General features: G+C 49.0%; 2 protein-coding genes across 4 annotated transcripts in view; one reads left to right on the top strand and one right to left on the bottom strand.

Moving 5' to 3' along the window:
• Positions 1–10789, bottom strand: part of LOC120928840 (zinc finger protein 501-like) — a 33597-nt gene extending 22808 nt beyond the window's left edge. The window contains exons 1-2 of the mRNA XM_040339860.1: positions 10489–10789; positions 4337–4429 (exon numbers count right to left, since the gene is read on the bottom strand). Coding sequence (XP_040195794.1) covers positions 4337–4388 — 52 coding nt within the window. The 5' untranslated portion in view covers positions 4389–4429; positions 10489–10789. The remainder of the gene's footprint in view (positions 1–4336; positions 4430–10488) is intronic.
• LOC120928839 (sphingomyelin phosphodiesterase 5-like) overlaps positions 10692–18885 on the top strand; it is a 48634-nt gene continuing 40440 nt past the window's right edge. The window contains exon 1 of one of the 3 annotated variants that reach the window (XM_040339858.1): positions 10692–10759. The gene's annotated coding sequence lies outside the window, so the exon portion shown is untranslated. Of the gene's footprint in view, positions 10760–15311; positions 15407–18885 lie in introns of those variants that run through there. The other 2 variants (XM_040339859.1, XM_040339857.1) reach the window with 2 other exon arrangements.

Genomic DNA, 18885 nt, shown 5'->3' on the forward strand with positions numbered 1-18885 from the left:
CGTCCATCCCCATTCACGGACGACTTACGCAAACGACGTAAAATTTTTACATTTCGACGCGGGAACGACGGCCATACTTAACATTGGTTGCCCCTCATATAGCAGGGGCAACGTTACGCCGCGCAAACCTAACGTAAACGTCGTAACTTCACTGCGTCGACCGTGCGTACGTTTCGGGAATTCGCGTAACTGGCTAATTTACATACTCGACGGGGAAAACGACGGAGGCGACACCTAGCGGCGAAAAAAAAATGCATTTAAGATCCGACAGCGTAAGAGCCTTACACCTGTCGGATCTAATGGATATCTATGCGTAACTGATTCTAAGAATCAGGCGCATAGATACGACGGCCCAGATTAGGACTTACGACGGCGTACATGGCGTTGCGCCGTCTTAAGCCCTATGAGAATCTGGGCCTGTGTGTTCTAATTGTATGGGGGATGGGCTCTGCCTTGAACGACACACAGATCCGTCTTTCTGCACAGGATCTGTGTGATCTCCCCTGTCAGAACTGAGATTTGCCTTGTTTACTATGGCAGATCCCCGTTCTTTCACTGCAGGGAACAATCACAGGCGGCCGGCTGACACAGAGTCCGCCAGACCTGCCGATTGGCTCCCCCGCTGGCCAACGGGCGCGCATGCCCACAAATCGCTGTGTACGAGCCCGACGTCGTACACCTATGATGATTTGCGCAGCTGAGCCAACCTGCCATAGTATACAGGTGTGCTCATAAGTTTACACACCCTGGCAGAATTTATAACTTCTTGGCCATTTTTCAGAGAATATGAATGATAACACAAAAACTTTTCTCTCACTCATGGTTGGTGTTTTGGCTGAAGCCGTTTATTATCAATCAACTGTGTTTACTCTTAGGTAGGAGCCACGTCGCACAAGCGTGCAATTTTCAGTTAAAGCGACGCAGTGCCGGATCGCAAAAAGGGGCAAGGTCCTTTACCTGCATAATGGTCCGGGGCTTAAGCGGTTAATAGGTTTAATCTCAGATATTTATCACATTTTCACTAAGAGGCTGCTTTAACCATTTTCACGTTAGTTTTCATTGGCGCAGTGATGGTATAGGTTATCAGGGGCGGTCGCATATTCAATACCAACAAAATTGCGTCCGCTCATGGAATGCCGACAAACTTTTACCCTTAAAAATCTTCATAGGCGATGTTTAAAAAATCTACAGGTTGCATGTTTTGAGTTACAGAGGAGGTCTAGAGCTAGAATTATTGCTCTCGCTCTACCAATTGCGGCGATACCTCACATGTGTGGTTTGAACACCGTTTACATATGCGGGCGCTGCTCGCGTATGTGTTCGCTTCTGCGCGCGAGCTCGGCGGGACGGGTGCGTTTTCTGGCTCCGAACTTTTTTAGCTGGCTCCTAGATTCCAAGCAAATTTGTCAAACCCTATATATATAGGCCTGGATTCAGAAACAAATGCCTATCTTTAGGCGGGCGTAGTGTATCTCATGTACGCAACGCCGCCGTAACTTTGACAGGCAAGTCCCGTATTCAGAAAGAACTTGCGCCTGAATTTACGGCGGCGCAGCGTATATGGGCCGGCATAAGCCCGCCTAATTCAAAATAGGCGGGTAGGGGGCGTGTTGTATGCAAACTAGTCGTGACCCCACGTAATTGACGCTTTTAACGAACGGCGCATGCGCCGTCCGAGAAAGTATCCCAGTGCGCATGCTCGAAATCACGCCGCAAACAGTCAATGCTTTCGACGTGAACGTAACTTACGCACAGCCCTATTCGCGTACGACTTACGCAAACAACGCAAAATTCGACGATGGCCCGACGTCCATACTTAACATTGGCTACGCCTTATATAGCAGGGGTAACTTTACGCCGGAAAAAGCCTTACGTAAACGACGTAAAAAAAATGCGCCGGGCGGACGTACGTTTCTGAATCGGCGTATCCATCTAATTTGCATATTCTACACGGAAGTCTAGGGAAGCACCCCTAGCGGTCAGCGTAAATATTGCACCCTAAGATACGACAGCGTAGGAGACTTACGCCGCTCGCATCTAGGCAACATTGAGGCGTATCCGATTCTATGAATCAGGCGCCGAGATGCGACGGCCCGCATTCGGAGTTACGACGGCGTATCTGGAGATACGCCGACGTAACTCCTTTCTGAATCCGGGCCATAATGTTTTACGAAGGGGTCAAATACTTATTTCACTCATTAAAAAGCAAATCAATTTATGACTTTTTTTTTAATGTGTTTTTCTGAATATTTTTGTTGTTATTTTGTCTCTCACTGAAAAAATAAACCGACCATTAAAATTATAGACTGATCATTTCTTTGTCAGTCTCACAAAATCAGCAGGGAAGAAAATACTTCCCCCCCCCCCCCCATGTACTAGGTATGTGATCCGGTGCCACGTTACAGCCGTTTAACTTATATGGGCGGCAAGTAGTTAATGTTTGCATAACTCCTCCCAAAAGCCAACCCACTGCTTGGCTCTTAACCACTTCAGATCCGCGCCAAATAACGGCTTTGCCGGGAGGCCGTCAATAGACATCCTCCCCTTTGCACGCTCCCCGCGCGTGCCCTGCAGTCACAGATCCGAGTAAGGGGACGATCCCAGCCCCTTACCACGTGATCAGCTGTCAGCCAATGACACCTGATCACGTGATGCAAACAAAAGGGCCCAGATTCACAGAGAGCGGGCGCACATTACGCCGCCGTAGAGTAACCAATGTACGCAATGCCAACACAGCGCAGAGAGGCAAGCAATGCATTCAGCAAGCCAGTGCTCCCAACGCTGCGCCAGCGTGGCGTGGGATTCGAAGGCATAGGCCGGCGTAGGTGGAAGTGGGCGTGACCCATGCAAATGAGGCGTGACCCCATGCTAATGATGGGCCGAGCGCCAGACAGATACGTATCACGAACTGCGCATGCGCCGTGACGAGGACGCATCCCCCTGCGCCTACTCACAACCACGTCGGTACAACTGCCTAAACTACGCCGGATCACAGCGTATGGCGTGATCGTGAATCGCCGTATTTCCCTCATTTGCATGTTTGAGTGGCTAATCAATGGGAGCGGCACCATGTGCCCAGCCTAAATGTGCGCCCACTCTACGCCGTCGTAAGCAAGCTACGTCGGCGGGGTGTAGCCTGGTTTTAGGCGTATATCTGTTTGTGGGTCTGGCACACAGATACGACGGCGCACATTTGCACTTACATTGGCGTAACTTTTTATAAGTCGGCGTAAGTGCTTTGTGAATCTGGGCCAAGCTTGGTAATCGTTTTGTTTTTTTCTCCTCACGCTGACAGCGTGAGGAGAAAAAAAAGCTGATCATCGTCTTATGTGTAAGGGACATCGGTCCCGAAGAGGCACGTCTGCGTCATTTGTGCCCACCATTACCGGCTGCCAGTGTCACCTGCTAGTGCCCACAGTGCCAACCTATCAATGACCACGAGTGCCAACCTATCAATGCCTAGGAGTGGTGCCAATCAGTGCCTCATCAGTGCCACCCAGCAGTGCTGCCTACCAGTGCTGATCAGTGCCACCTCTGTGCCCACCAGTGCCACCTATCAATGCCCCTCAGTGCCGCTGTAGTGTCACAGTTTGCTGCCTATCGTAGAATGCTGCGGAAGTCACGTGGCGGCCAACTGCGCATGCGCGATGCGTTCCAAACGCAAGTGCGATGCGTTCCAATGGATTTACGACAGTACACACCAGCGAACCCGGCATTCAGGGCGACGTGGATTTAGAGGAAAGTGGCCAGTCGGCTCCGCTCGCTCGGCCTCCTGGCTCTTTTTTTAACATCCTCCAATCCACGGGGATGTTAAGGAAAGAGCCTGGATGCCGACCGAGGTATCACTGGTGTGTACTGTCGTGAATCCATTGGAACGCATGGCATTTGCGTTTGGAACGCATCGCGCATGCGCAGTTGGCCGCCACGTGACTTCAGGAGCATTCTACGATAGGCAGCAAGCTGTGACACTACACCGCCTATCAGTGTGCCCACCAGTGCCGCCTTATCAGTGCCCATCAATGCAGCCCTAATCAGCGTACATCAATGAAGGAAAAAAAAATTACCTGTTTGCAAAATTCTATAACAAAATCTAAAAATAAAATAAAATATTATTATTTAAAAAAAATATATATATTATTTTTTAACAAAAAATGTAGGCAAAAATGGCCCAGGCAGCGAAAGGGTTAATTTGACACAGAGCATTGAGTAAAGTGCAATAACCCAAGGTAGCCAATCAGAATTCATTTACAGTAAAGTGAAGGGGCTCCGCCTTCTGAAATAGGACAAAAGTACAGTTATAAGAAGAGTGATCATAAGTGACGTGTACAATGCTCACCACACACAGGGGCATTTGAGGGTCCATCCCCAGGGCCCTCCGCGTCCTGCATACTCCTCCCTGCTGCGCCACGGCTTGACGATCATTCGACCGCTGCAAAAAAGAATGAGACTCGGGTTACTAAAAACAACGTTTGTGACTGTCATTACCCCCCCACCACTTTATTCTTTGGTCCCCGCTGACAAAATCATCCTTTCCTGTCCCCCACCACTTTATTCTTTGGTCCCCGCTGACAGAACCGTCCTTTCCTGTCCCCCACCACTTTATTCTTTGGTCCCCGCTGACAAAACCATCCTTTCCTGTCCCCCACCACTTTATTCTTTGGTCCCCGCTGACAGAACCGTCCTTTCCTGTCCCCCACCACTTTATTCTTTGGTCCCCGCTGACAGAACCGTCCTTTCCTGTCCCCCACCACTTTATTCTTTGGTCCCCGCTGACAAAAACGTCCTTTCCTGTCCCCCACCACTTTATTCTTTGGTCCCCGCTGACAAAAACGTCCTTTCCTGTCCCCCACCACTTTATTCTTTGGTCCCCGCTGACAAAACCGTCCTTTCCTGTCCCCCACCACTTTATTCTTTGGTCCCCGCTGACAGGACAGAACCGTTCTTTCCTGTATCGGGTGGTCGTTGTACAAATTGTGGGCATTGGCATAATCAGAGGATCACATTCAGTGACCTTAGTGTGAGGGCTGCCTGGAAATAGTTTTTAACAAATCTTCACAATCTACAAGCTTGCTGTACTGTATTTTCATTCATGTGCAAATATCTGTGTCTCAGGCAGTCAGTCAGCACAACAGCCGCTGAGATAAAACCAGCCATGCAGTGTATTCAGTCAGTCTGAGCAGACAAGTACACGTGTACTGAGGAGAGGAACAGGAAAAAGAAAATGATGAAGGATTTGCAGAGGTGCTGAGTTCCCAGGTCCTGTACACCTGCTGTGCCCATTATGAGGGGTTCCCACCATCCCTGTGCTGAGTTCCCGGGTCTGTACACCTGCTGTGCCCATTATGAGGGGTTCCCACCATCCCTGTGCTGAGTTCCCGGGTCTGTACTCCTGCTGTGCCCATTATGAGGGGTTCCCACCATCCCTGTGCTGAGTTCCCGGGTCTGTACACCTGCTGTGCCCATTATGAAGGGTTCCCACCATCCCTGTGCCGAGTTTCCGGGTCTGTACACCTGCTGTGCCCATTATGAGGGGTTCCCACCATCCCTGTGCTGAGTTCCTAGGTCTGTTCACCCGATGTGCCCATTATGAGGGGTTCCCACCATCCCTGTGCTGAGTTCCCGGGTCTGTACCCCTGCTGTGCCCATTATGAGGGGTTCCCACCATCCCTGTGCTGAGTTCCCAGGTTCTGTACACCTGCTGTGCCCATTATGAGGGGTTCCCACCATCCATGTGCCGAGTTCCCAGGTCTGTACCCTGCTGTGCCCATTATGGGGGGTTCCCACTATTTGTTCTCTTTGTTCATATACAATCCACGTGTCATTGAAATAAAAACAGGAAACCTCCGCCCACACAAGTCAGGTAACAAATATAAAGATGCATGTAAATGTACGGTATTATGCACAGTATTAGTGAATGTACCCGGGGGGGGGGGGGGGGCGCCTTACAAGCGGTCACTGTACACACATAAAGCCTATAACTTGTGATGTGCTGTACAAATCAGGGTGGATTTGATTTAATTCATAGTTTTTAAAGAACAACTGTCTTCTCTGTCCCGCAGTGGCTCCTCCTCTGATCCGCTGTTGGCTCCTCCTCTGACCCGCTGTTGGCTCCTCCTCTGACCTGCTGTTGGCTCCTCCTCTGACCTGCTGTTGGCTCCTCCTCTGATTCACTGTTGGCTCCTCCTCTGATCCGCCGTTGGCTCCTCCTCTGACCAGCAGTGGCTCCTCCTCTGATTCGCTGTTGGCTCCTCCTCTGACCCGCTGTTGGCTCCTCCTCTGACCCGCTGTTGGCTCCTCCTCTGACCCGCTGTTGGCTCCTCCTCTGACCCGCTGTTGGCTCCCCCTCTGACGCGCTGTTGGCTCACGACAGTCTCATTCACTTTAATGGGACGGCTGGTGATGCGGCAGTAACACAACACAGTGAGGGATATAGTGGCAGCAGGTGAGTGGACCGGTGACAGGTGCTCTTTAAATGTAAGGACTTATTCTTGCTGGTAACTTAGAATCTTAGAATCACCCAAAAGTAGAACTTCCGCTCATTGGACCCCCCCTTTCCGGTGCCACAATTGGCACCTTTCGGGGGGGGGGGGGGCGGGGAGGGATACCCATCTTTGACAGGTATTCTTTGCCGATTCTGCAAGCCTCAGCCAAGGATATTGACATCACGGCTGGGGCTCCTCCCTCCTGTCGCCGGGCCAGAAGGAGAGAGGACTGTGATAGACGGGTGATCTGTCTATCAAAAGGAAGCCTGACGATGCATTATAATTTGCGAAACGCGTACAGGCTGCTGAGACCTACAGATCACTATACACACATAAAGCCTATAACTTGTGATGTGCTGTACAAATCAGGGTGGATTTGATTTAATTCATAGTTTTTAAAGAACAACTGTCTTCTCTGTCCCGCAGTGGCTCCTCCTCTGATCCGCTGTTGGCTCCTCCTCTGATCCGCTGTTGGCTCCTCCTCTGATCCGCTGTTGGCTCCTCCTCTGTCCTGCTGTTGGCTCCTCCTCTGTCCTGCAGTGGCTCCTCCTCCGACGTGCTGTTAGCTCTTCCTCTGTCCTGCTGTTGGCTCCTCCTCTGACCCGCTGTTGGCTCCTCCTCTGACCCGCTGTTGGCTCCTCCTCTGTCCTGCTGTTAGCTCCTCCTCTGTCCTGCAGTGGCTCCTCCTCTGTCCTGCAGTGGCTCCTCCTCTGACCTGCTATTGGCTCCTCCTCTGACCTGCTATTGGCTCCTCATACCGGTCGCAAGAAAGGACCGGGGGGAACGAGGAGTAATTTTTTTCTTCTACACATTTGCATACACGGCTGGAAGAAGCTTGGTGCCGGCAAATAGGCACACCGAAATGTGAGCGCAATACTTGTTCTGTATTTTAAACTGAATACATTTTTTTACCTACTACACGATGTTGGGCGTCTCTTCTCTGTGAGCTTTTATAGAGGAAGAGACACGGCACCTAAACATCCAAGATACCCGACAACTGTGGTGATATAAAATACGATCGGTGATCCTGGGAATGAACCAAAGGCATTCATTGAATGGGATCTGGTGAGTGGGCATTTTTTACGGTGATGGGAAGATGAATGGGATCTGGTGAGTGGGCATTTTTTACGGTGATGGGAAGATGAATGGGATCTGGTGAGTGGGCATTTTTTATGGTGATGGGAAGATGAATGGGATCTGGTGAGTGGGCATTTTTTATGGTGATGGGAAGATGAATGGGATCTGGTGAGTGGGCATTTTTTTACGGTGATGGGAAGATCACAGAAGTGGTGAAATCACGTGGCATTTGAATATCTCACAGAAGGAATATTGATTAAGAGTACCTGATTACCATATTGGGACTTTTCTTTCTTTAACCACTTAAGGACCGCCTCCTGCACATTTACGTCTGCAGAATGGCACGGCTGGGCACAAGCACGTACCTGTACGTCCTCTTTAAGTGCCCAGCTGTGGTCCGCGACCCGGTCCGAAGCTCCGTGACCACACCTGCGGACCCGCGATTGGTCCCCGGAGCTGAAGAACGTCGAGAGCTGTGTGTAAACACAGCTTCCCCGTTCTTCACTGTGGCGCCGTCATTGATCGTGTGATCCCTTTTATAGAGAATTAGAATCAATGACGTCACACCTACAGCCGCACCCCCCTACAGTCAGAAACACATATGAGGTCACACATAACCCCTTCAACGCCCCCTTGTGGTTAACTCCCAAACTGCAATTGTCATTTTCACAGTAAACAATGCATTTTTAATGCATTTTTTGCTATGAAAATGACAATGGTCCCAAAAATGTGTCAAAATTGTCCGATGTGTCCGCCATAATGTCGCAGTCACGAAAAAAAAAACGCTGATCGCCGCCATTAGTAGTAAAAATAAAAAAAAATGCAATAAAACTATCCCCTATTTTGTAAACGCTATAAAATTTGCGCAAACCAATCGATAAACGCTTATTGCGATTTTTTTTACCAAAAATAGGTAGAAGAATACGTATCGGCCTAAACTAAGGGGAAAAAAACGTTTTTTTAATATATTTTTGGGGGATATTTATTATAGCAAAAAGTAAAAAATATTGAATTTTTTTAAAAAATTGTCGCTCTATTTTTGTTTATAGCGCAAAAAAAATAAAAACCGCAGAGGTGATCAAATACCACCAAAATAAATCTCTATTTGTGTGGGGGGGAAAAAGACGCCAATTTTGTTTGGGAGCCACGTCGCACCACCGCGCAATTGCCGAATCGCAAAAACTGTCCGGGTCCTTTACCTGCCTAAAAGGTCCGGGTCTTAAGTGGTTAATAAAGGGAAGAGGCTCCACGTAGGAAGCCTCTTTCACGCATTTATATTTATACTTTTCTCACCATATCAGTTATGGTCTGGTGATACTAGAACACACACCTGATTGTCGTTTACGTTTTTTGTTGTAAAGATTTGTAATTTTGAACACTTGGTAAGGGGGAGGGGGGGGGATGAGCGTGTCATTTAGTGAGCTTGACTTGGGATATATAAACACACGCAGGTATTGATGTGCGCTCTATATATACAGATGACGTTTTTTTAGAAGAACACATACAAAAAATGTTGTTCTGGTGCAGGGATATGCAATAAGCGGACCTCCAGCTGTTGCAAAACTACAAGTCCCATCATGCCTCTGGGTGTCATGCTTGTGGCTGTCAGAATCTTGCTATGCCTCATGGGAGTTGTAGTTCTGCAACAGCTGGAGGTCTGCTAATTGCGTATCCCTGTTCTAATGGATTGTCACTTATTTGCGGTGGAATTACACAAAGTAACACTTATAGGTGGTAATTGTGTGCATTACACAGGATTGAATACTCACGGTAGCGCAATCCATATTTTTCACTCATTTTATTTTGGGGGTAAAACCACCGCCGAGTGAGCGACACCCTTTGTATGATGGCAGCAAATCACTCAATGCAGAGAAAACGAGTTTCTTTCCATTTGCGCCGCTAACCTCTGTCCTATGATGAGGCTCACCTGCAGGGGAAAGTGATATCATCTCCTGAACATGTACAGATCGGGAGACCTTCCCCTACGCATCCAGCTACTGACATCAGCGGCACATGTCCTCTGAAGGTCCGGCATCCCTTGAGGCCTGGCTAGTAGCTCAGGACCTGAAATTGAGCCCCTGTATGGTGTGTACAGTCAGTATACGGTGTATGGAGTATACAGTATATAGGTGTACAGTGATCAGTATATGGCATATACAGTATATAGGTGATCAGTATATGGAATATACAGTATATAGGTGATCAGTATATGGAGTATATAGGTGTACAATGATCAGCATATGAAGTATAAAGTATATAGGTGTACAGTGATCAGTGTATACAGTATATAGGTGTACAGTCAGTATATAGGTGATCAGTGTACGGAGTATACAGTATATAGGTGATCAGTGTATGGAGTATATAGTATATAGGTGTACAATGATCAGTGTATACAGATGTACACTGATCAGTATATGGAGTATACAGTATATAGGTGTGCAGTGATCAGTATATGGAGTATACAATCAGTATATAGGTGTGCAGTGATCAGTGTATACAGTCAGTATATAGGTGTGCAGTGATCAGTGTATACAGTCAGTATATAGGTGTGCAGTGATCAGTGTATACAGTATATAGGTGTACAGTGATCAGTGTATAGTCAGTATATAGGTGTACAGTGATCAGTGTATACAGTCAGTATATAGGTGTACAGTGATCAGTGTATACAGTCAGTATATAGGTGTACAGTGATCAGTGTATACAGTATATAGGTGTGCAGTGATCAGTGTATACAGTATATAGGTGTACAGTGATCAGTGTATACAGTCAGTATATAGGTGTACAGTGATCAGTGTATACAGTCAGTATATAGGTGTACAGTGATCAGTGTATACAGTCAGTATATAGGTGTACAGTGATCAGCGTATCCCCTCCCCCTCTCTCCTCACACACACTGATATCACACTGACACACACACAGCTCTCTCTACCTGCAGTCATCCTTCGGACCGCCCTCTCTGATGACGTCACCTCCTCTTCCGCCCTTCCTACGTCATCGCCCCGCCTTTTCTTCACACGTAGGTTGTGCTATACTAAGGTAACCTGTTTTCTAGGGCTGTGATTGGTGGAGATGTGTGTCCCCCGGTGTCTCCGCCCCCTTTACTCTGCCCGGTCGCTCCGGTGTCCCCCATATAGAGAGCGCTGTGCTGTGTGTCCGCAGTATGAGTGCAGAGGGCCGACATGAGGCAGCCCGTACGAGGAGTGAGTCCCCCCTGTTATTAGCGATCCTCTTATGTCATATTTTACCTTCTTCGGGGCGTGGTCTGCAGAGTGGGCGGGTCACTGTCACGGTGTGGATCCGCCCACTGGCATGGGGAAAAAGTAAAGAGTACTATACTAAGCAACCTATCAGAGTTCTTCTATAGTTTTCTGTTCTGGTTGCCATGGGGAACGGGACATCTTCTTGGTGATCCGCCTGTGTATACATCCTATGGGGGGCCTGTGTATACATCTTATGGGGGGCCTGTGTATACATCCTATGGGGGGGGTCTGTGTATACATCCTATGGGGGGGCCTGTGTATACATCCTATGGGGGGCCTGTGTACACATCCTATGGGGGGCCTGTGTACACATCCTATGGGGGCCTGTGTATACATCCTATGGGGGGCTGTGTACACATCCTATGGGGGGGCCTGTGTATACATCCTATGGGGGGCTGTGTACACATCCTATGGGGGGCCTGTGTATACATCCTATGGGGGGCCTGTGTATACATCCTATGGGGGGCCTGTGTATACATCCTATGGGGGGCCTGTGTATACATCCTATGGGGGGCCTGTGTATACATCCTATGGGGGGCTGTGTACACATCCTATGGGGGGCTGTGTACACATCCTATGGGGGGCTGTGTACACATCCTATGGGGGGCCTGTGTACACATCCTATGGGGGGCCTGTGTACACATCCTATGGGGGGCCTGTGTATACATCCTATGGGGGGCCTGTGTATACATCCTATGGGGGGCTGTGTACACATCCTATGGGGGGCCTGTGTACACATCCTATGGGGGGCCTGTGTACACATCCTATGGGGGGGGCCTGTGTACACATCCTATGGGGGGCCTGTGTATACATCCTATGGGGGGCCTGTGTACACATCCTATGGGGGGCCTGTGTACACATCCTATGGGGGGCCTGTGTATACATCCTATGGGGGGCCTGTGTACACATCCTATGGGGGGCCTGTGTACACATCCTATGGGGGGCCTGTGTATACATCCTATGGGGGGCCTGTGTACACATCCTATGGGGGGCCTGTGTACACATCCTATGGGGGGCCTGTGTACACATCCTATGGGGGGCCTGTGTACACATCCTATGGGGGGCCTGTGTATACATCCTATGGGGGGCCTGTGTACACATCCTATGGGGGGCCTGTGTACACATCCTATGGGGGGCCTGTGTACACATCCTATGGGGGGCCTGTGTATACATCCTATGGGGGGCCTGTGTATACATCCTATGGGGGGCCTGTGTATACATCCTATGGGGGGCCTGTGTATACATCCTATGGGGGGCCTGTGTATACATCCTATGGGGGGGTCTGTGTATACATCCTATGGGGGGCCTGTGTATACATCCTATGGGGGGCCTGTGTACACATCCTATGGGGGGCTGTGTACACATCCTATGGGGGGCCCGTGTACACATCCTATGGGGGGCCTGTGTACACATCCTATGGGGGGCTGTGTACACATCCTATGGGGGGCCTGTGTATACATCCTATGGGGGGTCTGTGTATACATCCTATGGGGGGCCTGTGTATACATCCTATGGGGGGCTGTGTATACATCCTATGGGGGGCCTGTGTATACATCCTATGGGGGGCCTGTGTACACATCCTATGGGGGGCTGTGTACACATCCTATGGGGGGCCTGTGTATACATCCTATGGGGGGCCTGTGTATACATCCTATGGGGGGCTGTGTACACATCCTATGGGGGGCTGTGTACACATCCTATGGGGGGCCTGTGTATACATCCTATGGGGGGCCTGTGTATACATCCTATGGGGGGCTGTGTACACATCCTATGGGGGGCCTGTGTATACATCCTATGGGGGGCCTGTGTACACATCCTATGGGGGGGCCTGTGTACACATCCTATGGGGGGCCTGTGTACACATCCTATGGGGGGGCCTGTGTACACATCCTATGGGGGGCCTGTGTACACATCCTATGGGGGGGCCTGTGTACACATCCTATGGGGGGCCTGTGTACACATCCTATGGGGGGGCCTGTGTACACATCCTATGGGGGGCCTGTGTACACATCCTATGGGGGGGCCTGTGTACACATCCTATGGGGGGCCTGTGTACACATCATATGGGGGGCTGTGTACACATCCTATGTGGGGTGCAGAGACTGTGTGATTGACACCTGAGAGATGTGCACCACACACCCCCCCTATTATTATTATTATACAGGATTTATAGAGCGCCAACAGTTTACGCAGAACTTTACAATACAGATATATTTTTAATCAATTCAAACTTCGGAAGACGGCTAGATTCATTCTATTATTTTTTATAGTCTATTCTGTTATATATTCAATTCTGATCATCAGTCAGATCATATATATATATTGTGTCTATTCCTGCGCTGTACACCTGTCCCCGCCCCCTGCGCTGTGCACCTGTCTCCGCCCCCTGCGCTGTGCACCTGTCTCCGCCCCCTGCGCTGTGCACCTGTCTCCGCCCCCTGCGTTGTGCACCTGTCTCTGCCTCCTGCGCTCTACACCTGTCTCCGCCCCCTGCCCTGCACACCCATCCCTGCCCCCTGCACGCTACACCCATCCCTGCCCCCTTCACCCAACCCTGCCCCCTTCACCCATCTCTGCCCCCTGCACTCTACACCCATCCCTGCCCCCCTCACCCAATGCTGCCCCCTTCACCCATCTATGCCCCCTGCACTCTACACCCATCCCTGCCCCCTTCACCCAATGCGGTCCCCTTCACCCATCTCTGCCCCCTGCACTCTACACCCATCCCTGCCCCCTTCACCCAACCCTGCCCCCTTCACCCATCTCTGCCCCCTGCACTCTACACCCATCCCTGCCCCCTTCACCCAATGCTGCCCCCTTCACCCATCTATGCCCCCTTCACCCATCTATGCCCCCTGCACTCTACACCCATCCCTGCCCCCTTCACCCAATGCGGTCCCCTTCACCCATCTCTGCCCCCTGCACTCTACACCCATCCCTGCCCCCTTCACCCAACCCTGCCCCCTTCACCCAATGCTGCCCCCTTCACCCATCTATGCCCCCTGCACTCTACACCCATCCCTGCCCCCTTCACCCAACCCTTCACACTATACCCGTCTCTGCCCCCTTCACCCATCCCTGAACTCTACACCCATCCCTTCCCCCATCCCTGCCCCCTTCACTCTACACCCGTCCCAGCTTGAGGTACAGTCAGTGCCAACCATGGAGCGGTGCATTTATCGACTCACTGGGAATAAAAATAACTCATGTAATATTAACAGGTTTTATTGAATAATATCATGGGCATGTTGGTATGTAACCTACCCCCTTCACCCACTCATTCTGCTCCAAGCATGTGACTCCTCCCAGCATGCAGCATTTGGGCCTAAAGGGCCAATCACCACGCCCTGAACGTTGTCATTTGAGGGAGGAGGGGGTGCCTGTCACACACTGTAAGCTCCACGGGCTCATCCATTGAGGGAAAAGTGTTTCATTGACCCAGAGCTGGGGGGGGGGGGGCGGCTGCCCTGGGCACTGTGGTTTCACATGTGTGTGTGTGGGGGGATTTGTGGTGACGGTGTTACTTGCCACCAAATGCAGCTTGTCACTGAGCCAATCACATCAGTCTCTGTACCAGAGGAGCTTACACTCTAATGTCCCCTCCCCCACAGTCACACACTATTACTATTATACGTTTATATAGCTCTGACATATACCGTAGCTCTGGGACTTGTACAGAATTCCTGTGTTGTTTGATAGTGAATGGGATTGCACTGGGGTAGATTCAGAGAGAATTTACGCCGGCGTATCTTCAAATCTGCGCCGGCGTATCTTCTTTCTGTATTCAGAAAGCTTGATACGCCGACATTAACCTAAGATACGACTGGCATAAGTCTCTTGCGCCGTCGTATCTTAGGGTGCATTCTCACGCTGGCCGCTAGGTGGCGCTTCCGTCGTTTTCGGCATAGATTATGCAAATTACCTCGTTACGCCGATTCACAAAACGTACGTGCGCCCGGCGGTAGTTTTTTTACGTCGTTTGCGTAAGTCGTTCGCGAATAGGGCTGGACGTAATTTACGTTCACGTCGAAACCAATACGTCGTTGCGCCGTACTTGGAAGCAATGCACACTGGGAGATGTACACGGACGGCGCATGCCGGTCATCATACATTTACATAAAACACGCCCCCCCCCCTTCCACAATTGAATTACGCGTGCTTACGCCGGCCCCATTTACGCTACGCCGCCGCAACTTACGGAGCAAGCGCTTTGTGAATACAGCACTTGCTCCTGTAAGTTACGGCGGCGTAGCGTAAATACGATAAGCTGCGCCGCCGTAAGAAGAAGCGCAGGTACGTGAATCTACCCCACTGTGTGTAATGGCTGGTTTGTTTCCTCCAATGTTATGTTTCATTCAGAGTTCCGCGTATAAAACATTGTCGCCCTTCTCCGGGAAATGTGGCAGTCAGTGTGGAGTTCTGTCCTATGATAGGATAATTCTATGATGAGGGGGGGAGGGGATAAATGAATGGTGATGATGACAGCGGAGTCAGAAAATGAATGAGTTGTCAAGTCCTGAGTTGTGGCTCCGCCCAGATGGTCATGTGACTTCCACACCAACATTTCCTGGATTGCTGAGCTGGGAGGTGAGAAGACATCAGTGTGTGTAGAAGTTCTAGAGAATTGTGTACATTGTATCTTGTGTGTTATATTGTATTGTGTGTATTTCTAATATATGCTGTGTGTGTGTGTGATATCGGTGTACAATGCTGTGTGTGAGATATCAGTGTACAATGCTGTGTGTGTGATATCAGTGTACAATGCTGTGTGTGTGAGTGTGTGTGTGATATCGGTGTACAATGCTGTGTGTGATATCTGTGTACAATGCTGTGTGTGATATCGGTGTACAATGCTGTGTGTGTGATATCGGTGTACAATGCTGTGTGTGTGATATCGGTGTACAATGCTGTGTGTGTGATATCGGTGTACAATGCTGTGTGTGTGATATCGGTGTACAATGCTGTGTGTGTGATATCAGTGTACAATGCTGTGTGTGTGAGTGTGTGTGTGATATCGGTGTACAATGCTGTGTGTGATATCTGTGTACAATGCTGTGTGTGATATCGGTGTACAATGCTGTGTGTGTGATATCGGTGTACAATGCTGTGTGTGTGATATCGGTGTACAATGCTGTGTGTGTGATATCGGTGTACAATGCTGTGTGTGTGATATCGGTGTACAATGCTGTGTGTGTGATATCAGTGTACAATGCTGTGTGTGTGAGTGTGTGTGTGATATCGGTGTACAATGCTGTGTGTGATATCTGTGTACAATGCTGTGTGTGATATCGGTGTACAATGCTGTGTGTGTGATATCGGTGTACAATGCTGTGTGTGTGATATCGGTGTACAATGCTGTGTGTGTGATATCGGTGTACAATGCTGTGTGTGTGATATCGGTGTACAATGCTGTGTGTGTGATATCGGTGTACAATGCTGTGTGTGTGTGTGATATCGGTGTACAATGCTGTGTGTGTGTGTGATATCGGTGTACAATGCTGTGTGTGTGTGATATCGTTGTACAATGCTGTGTGTGTGATATCAGTGTACAATGCTGTGTGTGTGATATCTGTGTACAATGCTGTGTGTGTGTGATATCTGTGTACAATGCTGTGTGTGTGATATCGTTGTACAATGCTGTGTGTGTGATATCGTTGTACAATGCTGTGTGTGTGACATCGGTGTACAATGCTGTGTGTGTGATATCGGTGTACAATGCTGTGTGTGTGTGTGTGTGTGTGATATCGGTGTACAATGCTGTGTGTGTGTGATATCAGTGTACAATGCTGTGTGTGTGTGTGTGTGTGATATCGGTGTACAATGCTGTGTGTGTGTGTGTGTGTGTGATATCGGTGTACAATGCTGTGTGTGTGTGTGATATCGGTGTACAATGCTGTGTGTGTGTGTGATATCGGTGTACAATGCTGTGTGTGTGTGTGTGATATCGGTGTACAATGCTGTGTGTGTGACATCGGTGTACAATGCTGTGTGTGTGTGTGTACAATGCTGTGTGTGTGATATCGGTGTACAATGCTGTGTGTGTGTGTGTGTGTGTGTGTGTGTGATATCGGTGTACAATGCTGTGTGTGTGTGTGTGTGTGTGTGATATCGGTGTACAATGCTGTGTGTGTGTGTGTGTGTGTGTGTGATATCGGTGTACAATGCTGTGTGTGTGTGTGTGTGTGTGTGTGTGTGTGATATCGGTGTACAATGCTGTGTGTGTGTGTGTGTGATATCGGTGTACAATGCTGTGTGTGTGTGTGTGTGATATCAGTGTACAATGCTGTGTGTGTGTGTGATATCGGTGTACAATGCTGTGTGTGTGTGATATCAGTGTACAAGGCTGTGTGTGTGATATCGGTGTACAATGCTGTGTGTGTGATATCAGTGTACAATGCTGTGTGTGTGATATCGGTGTACAATGCTGTGTGTGTGATATCAGTGTACAATGCTGTGTGTGTGTGATATCAGTGTACAATGCTGTGTGTGTGTGATATCGGTGTACAATGCTGTGTGTGTGTGTGTGTGATATCAGTGTACAATGCTGTGTGTGTGTGATATCAGTGTACAAGGCTGTGTGTGTGATATCGTTGTACAATGCTGTGTGTGTGATATCGGTGTACAATGCTGTGTGTGTGATATCGTTGTACAATGCTGTGTGTGTGATATCGGTGTACAATGCTGTGTGTGTGATATCGGTGTACAATGCTGTGTGTGTGATATCGGTGTACAATGCTGTGTGTGTGATATCGGTGTACAATGCTGTGTGTGTGACATCGGTGTACAATGCTGTGTGTGTGATATCGGTGTACAATGCTGTGTGTGTGATATCTGTGTACAATGCTGTGTGTGTGTGTGTGATATCTGTGTACAATGCTGTGTGTGTGATATCTGTGTACAATGCTGTGTGTGTGTGTGTACAATGCTGTGTGTGTGTGTGTGTGTGTGTGTGTGTGTGTGTGTGTGTGATATCTGTGTACAATGCTGTGTGTGTGATATCTGTGTACAATGCTGTGTGTGTGTGTGTGTGTGTGTGATATCTGTGTACAATGCTGTGTGTGTGATATCTGTGTACAATGCTGTGTGTGTGTGTGTGTACAATGCTGTGTGTGTGTGTGTGTGTGTGTACAATGCTGTGTGTGTGTGTGTGTGAGATATCTGTGTACAATGCTGTGTGTGTGTGTGTGTGTGTGTACAATGCTGTGTGTGTGTGTGTGTGATATCTGTGTACAATGCTGTGTGTGTGTGTGTACAATGCTGTGTGTGTGATATCGGTGTACAATGCTGTGTGTGTGATATCGGTGTACAATGCTGTGTGTGTGTGTGTGTGTGTGTGTGTGTGTGTGATATCGGTGTACAATGCTGTGTGTGTGTGTGTGTGATATCGGTGTACAATGCTGTGTGTGTGTGTGTGTGATATCGGTGTACAATGCTGTGTGTGTGTGTGTGATATCAGTGTACAATGCTGTGTGTGTGTGATATCAGTGTACAATGCTGTGTGTGTGTGATATCAGTGTACAATGCTGTGTGTGTGTGATATCGGTGTACAATGCTGTGTGTGTGATATCAGTGTACAATGCTGTGTGTGTGATATCGGTGTACAATGCTGTGTGTGTGATATCGGTGTACAATGCTGTGTGTGTGTGATATCAGTGTACAATGCTGTGTGTGTGTGATATCAGTGTACAAGGCTGTGTGTGTGATATCGGTGTACAATGCTGTGTGTGTGTGACATCGGTGTACAATGCTGTGTGTGTGTGTGTGATATCAGTGTACAATGCTGTGTGTGTGTGATATCAGTGTACAAGGCTGTGTGTGTGATATCGGTGTACAATGCTGTGTGTGTGATATCGTTGTACAATGCTGTGTGTGTGATATCGTTGTACAATGCTGTGTGTGTGATATCGGTGTACAATGCTGTGTGTGTGATATCGTTGTACAATGCTGTGTGTGTGATATCGGTGTACAATGCTGTGTGTGTGATATCGGTGTACAATGCTGTGTGTGTGATATCGGTGTACAATGCTGTGTGTGTGATATCTGTGTACAATGCTGTGTGTGTGATA

This window comes from Rana temporaria, chromosome 2, assembly GCF_905171775.1.
Source record: "Rana temporaria chromosome 2, aRanTem1.1, whole genome shotgun sequence".
In the NCBI taxonomy this organism is placed as follows: domain Eukaryota; kingdom Metazoa; phylum Chordata; class Amphibia; order Anura; family Ranidae; genus Rana; species Rana temporaria.